Source organism: Gallinula chloropus (genome assembly GCF_964237585.1).
Source record: "Gallinula chloropus genome assembly, chromosome: 2".
In the NCBI taxonomy this organism is placed as follows: Eukaryota; Metazoa; Chordata; class Aves; order Gruiformes; family Rallidae; genus Gallinula; species Gallinula chloropus.
Genome location: NC_140086.1, coordinates 122,209,027 through 122,215,907, shown reverse-complemented (window position 1 = coordinate 122,215,907; position 6,881 = coordinate 122,209,027). Strand labels below are relative to the sequence as shown.

The following is a 6,881-nucleotide window of genomic DNA, read 5'->3' as shown; positions in this document are numbered from 1 at the left end:
TTGAAAACTCGGCCTGGCTTATGGTCATTGGCATTATGCTGTAGCTCTGCTCTCTGCTTCCCTTGGGTCATTCCGCTCAGCTTCTATTTTTTAAGAAGGTGACACCAGTCCCTTACAAAAGCTGAGAATTAACCCAAGGCAATTAATTTTTGCAAAGATTACAGTGGTCACTTCTACCAGCATACTTCAAAAGTCACTAATTCAGCCCCCAAAATCACAGAATTGTTACCAAAACAGTAACATTTTCATTTAAAGCGGTGCCATGATCTTTGGCAGCTTCTTCAGCTTTTAACTTACTTTCCATTCTTTCCATATCTGCAGAGGACTGTTAATGTCTGCCCTCTCAAATTTAAAGATTAACTATATTGCAACGCATGTAACACAGGTACATAATGCATGCAAGTATAGTATTTGCAAATAATGCTTTGGAAGTGGTCATAGCAAAGCAGTTTGAAGAAATTAGGAAAATCAAGTGCCAACTTCCAACAAATTACTAACACCTTAAATGTCCCAAGGAATGCTATTTCTATGGGGAAATTAAAAACAGATGCTTCATTTTGGGAAAAAAATTACAGAAGTGTTTAGTTTTTTCTTATTAAATATTGCATTTGCTTCCTTTCTGGCATCTTTTTTTCTTCTCCCTGCAGTAAGTGCCTCAAACCTTTTGTCGATGGCACACATTTTATGCTCTGCCATGACAGCTTCTGCACTTCATGTACTTTGTGTGGTGCCAGTGTCTTTCTCCAGTAAAAACTCAACTGTTCCTACATGTCACCTCAGGCATAGCTAGCGGCTTCCTCTCCGGGCTCAGAGCCTGTGGTGCCACGGTTTCCACACCTGGAAGCAGCAACGAATAGTTTACTTTTGTGTATTGCTGCTGCGGGCCTGTTTGTACGTGTATTGTCAGTACAATCCCGCGAAGTCAGTCATCAGCTTGTCTTTAACCATCTTCTCCGCCAGCATTCCAGTATCCAGGAAGGTGAGAGTGAAGCTGGGAGCGCGTCTTCGAAGGATGGGGATCTGAAGGATGCAGATAGCGCAACGGGCATCAGGTGGTGGCTGCAATCAAACTAAGGGCGCAACGCGCAGGCAGGAGAACCGCGCGATGATCTTCAGCTACGCGGCTCGCTACTATCTGCCACCGGCGCTCTGCCTGCGTGTTCTAAATGAGCGTTTTCCTTGTCGCTTCCGGCTCCCAGCGCTACTTAGGCGGCCGCGCCCCGGGCCCGCCTGCACCGCCGACCTCGGGGCCGGGCCGCGGCCCGCCTCCCCCGCCCGCCGGGAGCGAGCAGTAGCGCCAGGCCGTGCAGCCCACCGCCGAGTTACCGATTCGCTCGCTCCGCTCCTCACCAATCGCGACATCGAGGATCTGCTACAAAGCCATCGGGTGCTCACCCCCTCAGTCTGTCCCAGGTGGTGCGGCCCCGCGCCGTTGGAACGGGAGAGGGAGGCAGAACCAACCATCGCGGGGGGGCAGGCAGCGCGGCTGGCGGAGGTACCGCCGAGGGCTAGGACGTGAGGGAGTGGGCTCGCCGGCCCCTGCCGGGCGCGGGAGGCTTTCCCCGGCCGGCAGCGGCGGGGCCGCGACCGAGGTTGCCCCTAGCGGAGCCGGGTGGCACGGCAATGGCGGTGCCGGGCGCGGTGGGGCGGGCGCGGAGGCCGCAACGCGGGGTGGTCCACGGGAGTCCCATGGCGTCACAGCCCTCCCGTGCCGGTTTCACGCCTGGTTTAAACATTTATGGTAGCTGATGTCATTTAAACACCCAGCGATGTCCGATAGCTCCTGTTCTTGGGGCTCCCCTTGAGGTGACCAGGCACTTGGTCTCCCTTAGGCACAGGGAGCTGTTGATGCTCGTTGTTGGCGCCTCCAGGCAGCCGGTGGTTAAAGCTTCGGGGGGAGTTTTACAGTGAAGCCGAAGTGCGTGGCAGGACACGGTGCTGCGGGGTCATTTCTATTAAAGGCTGAAGTTCTGGGAGCCCACTAGTGCACTGGCAAAGCAGACGCGTTTGTGTGCCCTCACTGCCGCACGTGATGACACAAGTAGAAGCTGTGTTTCCCTTTCTGCAGGGTTGAAACAGGCTTTCATCTAAAAAGCAGGTTATTAACGTAGCGTGCCTGGAATGTTTATAATGTTGGCTGCTTTATTGCTCAGTTTGTGATTTATTTCCTTCCCCCCCAGTCACAGGAATGTGTTTGAAGTGATTGATTTCCGCCATGTTCTCACAGTGCTCACGGGATCTGTTAAAGATCGTGAATATTCATCTCCAGAGCCCGAATTTAAATCTGCGTTTACAAAACCACAGAAGAGCTTTCAGCAAGTCACTACCCGCATGTCGAAGGAAAGTAGTTGTTACGGGCATTGGCTTAGTGTCTCCTCTTGGTGTGGGGGCTCAGTTTGCGTGGAAGCGGCTCCTCCAAGGAGACAGTGGGATTACATCGCTAGACGGGGAAGAATATGCAGGTGTCCCCTGTAAAGTGGCTGCTTGCGTGCCAAGGGGAGACGAGGAGGGTCAGTTTAATGAAGAACGCTTTGTGTCAAAGTCAGAGATCAAGTCCATGAGTTCGGCTACGGTCATGGCCATCGGTGCAGCAGAGCTAGCGATGAAGGACTCGGGCTGGTCTCCCCAGTCTGAACAGGATCGCGTAAGTGCCGGTGTGGCAATTGGGATGGGAATGGTTCCGCTGGAAGAGATTGCCGATACAGCCGCTTTGTTTAAAACAAAGGGCTACAACAAGGTCAGCCCATTCTTTGTCCCAAAGATTTTAGTCAACATGGCAGCAGGCCATATCAGCATTAAATACCAGCTGAAAGGGCCGAATCATGCTGTGTCAACTGCATGTACCACAGGCGCACATGCTGTTGGAGACTCCTTCAGGTTTATTGCTGCTGGTGATGCTGATGTCATGTTGGCCGGAGGGACCGAGGCTTGCATTAGTCCTTTGTCCTTGGCTGGATTTGCAAGAGCTCGGGCCCTCAGCACGAGTTTTAACTCGAGCCCAAAAATGGCATGTCGACCGTTTGATTCACGGCGAGAAGGATTTGTAATGGGAGAGGGTGCTGCTGTGCTGGTCTTGGAAGAGTATGAACATGCTGTGCGAAGAGGTGCTAGGATTTATGCAGAAGTTTTAGGTTATGGACTGTCTGGTGATGCTTGCCACATAACAGCACCTAATCCAGAGGGAGATGGTGCATTCAGGTAAGAACCACGTGTTGCTTATGATGGCTACTTCGTATGTTTTTTATAGTGGGTACATTTGTTTCTGTTACTGCATGCTTTTCCTAGGGAAATGCTGTTCAATCTGGAATTAATATTCCAAAACCTCAAAAGATTAATCTGAAAAATGAAAGAGCTTCCGATAAGGTTTTGTTCTGGTAACAGATGAAGGCCAGCTCTTGCTAGAATCAGCCTTTTTGTAAGGAATTATGAAAACTTTATGTGAAAATATTTTGGTGCCTCCAGCTATTCACACAAGTAAATTTCAATGGAAACTTCTTTTTTAAGATCTTTGTGGTGCAATAGAACCTTTTCATGTTCTCTTTCACCCTTTGTCTGTAGACAATAGAGATCCAACTGCAAAAGCAGGTCATATCACTTGTGGTCTGCAAGGGGATTAGCTTTCCTAAAAAAATCCCAAGTGTTGAAGGCTGTAGAGCACTCAGATGATGTAATTTGTTAGAATAATTACTGTACATGTATTTAGCATTAATTGTGGCTGTTCTGATCTAGAGGAGACTTTTGCTTTTCACAGGGAAAGTATTTACATCGTATACCTGTGCTACAATCATGTTTGAATACTTCATTCTGATATTGCTAAGAGTGGTGGCGGAGGGCCATAGCAGAAATACTCTTTGGTAGTATTGAGTAAAATGGTAAAGCTTCATTGTTAATCTCATCACAGCCAGGCCATAAGTAGATGATACTCATCTGTTTTTATCATTGGCCTAATTAAATTTTCAATTAAATTACACGTGTAAGTATATGTATTGTTTGTGAGCTTTGTGTAAGATTATTGCTAACATTGGGATCTTTAGTAAAGATTTAGTTTTCCTTATTCTCAATGTATGTGAATATTTAATAACAAAATTCAATATATCACTGCAAAAATAGATCAGGCTTCTGCATGGTATTGTAAAGCTCTGTTTGCTTCTTTATTGGGTCAACAGATTTTTCAGGAAGTGTAATATACCAGGTTTCCCTCTATGCTATTTGATTTATACTTAATTGTTCTGCAGATTTATGTGTGAGTTCAGTAATCAGGAGTGTCTTATCTCAGATTTTCAGACTTGTTTACCCTTGAGATGATACGGCAATACATTGTAACAGATTTTTTGTGTATTGTAGGATTGCAGTAGCATATAAATTAAATTCACACTGTGAAGTAGTTGAAAGTTAATCTTGGTATCCTCAAAATGTACAGCCTTCCCACTCTTGAGATAATAAATTTTAATACAGTCTTCAAACCAGTATTTTGTTACTGCAGTGATATATGGATTAAATTTGAAATGTATATGCTTCTCTTACATTTCTGTAATAATTTTATTTACCATGCCAAAGAATTTCAGGGGAATATGTATTTTTTTGGTCATCTTGCAATAACTACTTCAGCTGGAGACTCATACATAAGTTGGAATAACCCTACAGGAAAGGAGAGGCAAGGGCAGACTCAGAAGTGTGGATATAAAATATGTTCTGTGCATTTAATCTGCTGTCTCTGTTCCTTGCAGCTGACATACTTAACTAAATTGATATATCTTTTCCCTCATGATTGATTAGTAATCTTTTTTTGCCTGAATGTTGGCTCACTGTCCAGTGACAATAAGCATCAATGGACTCTAACCTAAGCTAAGCTTGATACTTCTGAGGGTACAAGGCTGCACTGGAGACATTTACATTAGTCCAGCAGCCTGTGCTATTTTTTTTTTTTTTAACTTCCTTTTATTACTTATTTTTAATGGATTTCAAAAGAGTCAGTGATCTTTTGCTCAGAGATACTTTGTGAAGTTGTGTGCGCCAGGAGAGATGTGTGATTCATCCTCTTCTTTCTGTGGGGAATCTGTGAGAAAATCACAATATGGAGCTGTATTGATCCTTCTCTGGTTTACATGAAAAAAACCATGTTTTGTAGAGGCAGTCACAGTCCACAGGTCATCGGGAGTCAGAATGGAAGACCGTGTCAGGGTAGAAGAGTGTGGCTTTCAGTATATTTCATTTTATATAAGGGAATTGGTGCTATGTCCTTGACATGCAAAAGAAGCTCATGAGCAAGACGACTGCAGATTTTTTCTTTCATCCCCCAATGTTTTTGTTTGATAGAGCAATTTTTATTCCCAATTCTCTAATACTGTAAATATGCAGGAAACAAATTGCAAAAACTGAGGAATATTCTTTTCACTCAGAATGGCAAGGGGATTTCTTGGGCCATAATACTGAATGGTATACAAATGTGTCAGCTACCCTAGAAGAATGTCAGTGGGGAGAACCTAATTTTTGTATTAATTTAAGGTAGTTATGTTAAGGTAGAATGTTTTCAAATTTTGCACTGAAAAGGGTCTTTTATATGTTAATATAGTCTGTAGAGATTATTACGTCTTCTTTCTTTCCTATTGCATTTTTCACAACTGTGGAATTTATTCAGTGATTTTTTTTTTTTAGCAGGAAATCTGATTTTATAGTGAACCTCACTGTTACTGTCTTTCTGGGGTGGCAAAATACAGGTGCTAGTGTGTTCCGTTAGGTGAATCCATCTCTTGCATTTACCTCTCTGGTAAACTATGTCACACAGATTTTCACATTTGATAAACATTTTAGAACAACTTGTGTGTTTGCTTTCGGTTTGTACATGTGTGTTAGTGACAAAAAGACAATGGCAAATTCAGCATCCTGCCTTCTGGTTTGCTTTCTTTTCCCCCCCTTAGGTGTATGTCTGCAGCAATAAAAGACTCAGGGATCAAACCTGAAGATATAACGTATGTCAACGCACATGCAACCTCTACACCTCTCGGAGATGCTGCTGAGAATCAAGCAATCAAGAGGCTTTTTAAGGATCACTCACGCAATATTGCCGTTTCCTCAACAAAAGGAGCAACGGGACATCTCTTGGGGGCTGCAGGAGCTATTGAAGCAGCTTTTACTGTGCTCTCCTGTTACTATCGAATTTTGCCACCTACTCTTAACTTAGAGAAAACAGAGGCAGAGTTTGATCTCAATTACGTTCCTTTGACAGCCCAGGAGTGGAAGACTGAAGCCCGGCGTATAGCACTCACAAATTCCTTCGGCTTTGGTGGTACCAACGCAACTTTGTGCTTTGCCAGTGTTTAACTTGGGCAGTGCATGTTGTGCAAAGTGGCACTGATGATGATTTTCTGTACTGCTGCCCCTGGCATGTACCGTGATCTTCTCCCAGCTTTGAGAATCGCTCATTTGATGCACAAGAATTTTCTCATCCTAACAATTGCATCGGTAATTCTTTTAGAAAGGAAGAATTTCTTTTACTCATTTTAATAGAAATAAATAAAAAGACCTCTTCTTTGTGTAGTAAAGAAGTTTTTATTCTTGATTAGAAGATGAGACATTGATCATTCCATGTTTTTACTTCATTAGAATAGATTTTTCATATGCATGTGGCAGAGAAATTGCCGGGAAACGTTTTTGCAAAGGGAGGCTGGCTGACAAGTTAGAGCTCCACGGTCGTGAATTGATGACTTACTGGTTCATTACTGAGCTCCCCTTTGTTACCTGATCCATTTATACTTCTGTCTTTTTCCTCATCGTAAGTTGTTTCAAATACCATGCTCTTTCTTCCACACAGATAACATTCAGGAGACAGTAATATAGGAGTACATGGGATTTCCGACAGTGGTTAATTTTCTTTTCAGCTT

The 6,881-nt window shown here is 44.0% G+C and overlaps 1 protein-coding gene across 1 annotated transcript; it reads left to right on the top strand.

Annotated features, from left to right (window-relative positions):
* The first annotated feature begins 1,427 nt into the window (after positions 1–1,427).
* Positions 1,428–6,509, top strand: OXSM (3-oxoacyl-ACP synthase, mitochondrial). The gene is made up of 3 exons (XM_084260079.1): positions 1,428–1,495; positions 2,181–3,198; positions 5,919–6,509. The coding sequence occupies exons 2-3, from the start codon at positions 2,216–2,218 to the stop codon at positions 6,319–6,321; spliced, it is 1,386 nt and encodes a 461-aa protein (XP_084116205.1). The 5' UTR covers positions 1,428–1,495; positions 2,181–2,215; the 3' UTR covers positions 6,322–6,509.
* Positions 6,510–6,881: the final 372 nt, after the last annotated feature.

What these genes read in the sequence shown, in the direction of transcription:
- OXSM (XM_084260079.1), top strand. Translation starts at nt 2,216, where the DNA reads ATGTTCTCACAGTGCTCACGGGATCTGTTAAAGATCGTGAATATTCAT. An exon ending in GAGGGAGATGGTGCATTCAG is followed by an intron (nt 3,199 to 5,918) that starts GTAAGAACCACG and finishes TCCCCCCCTTAG; the next exon opens with GTGTATGTCTGCAGCAATAA.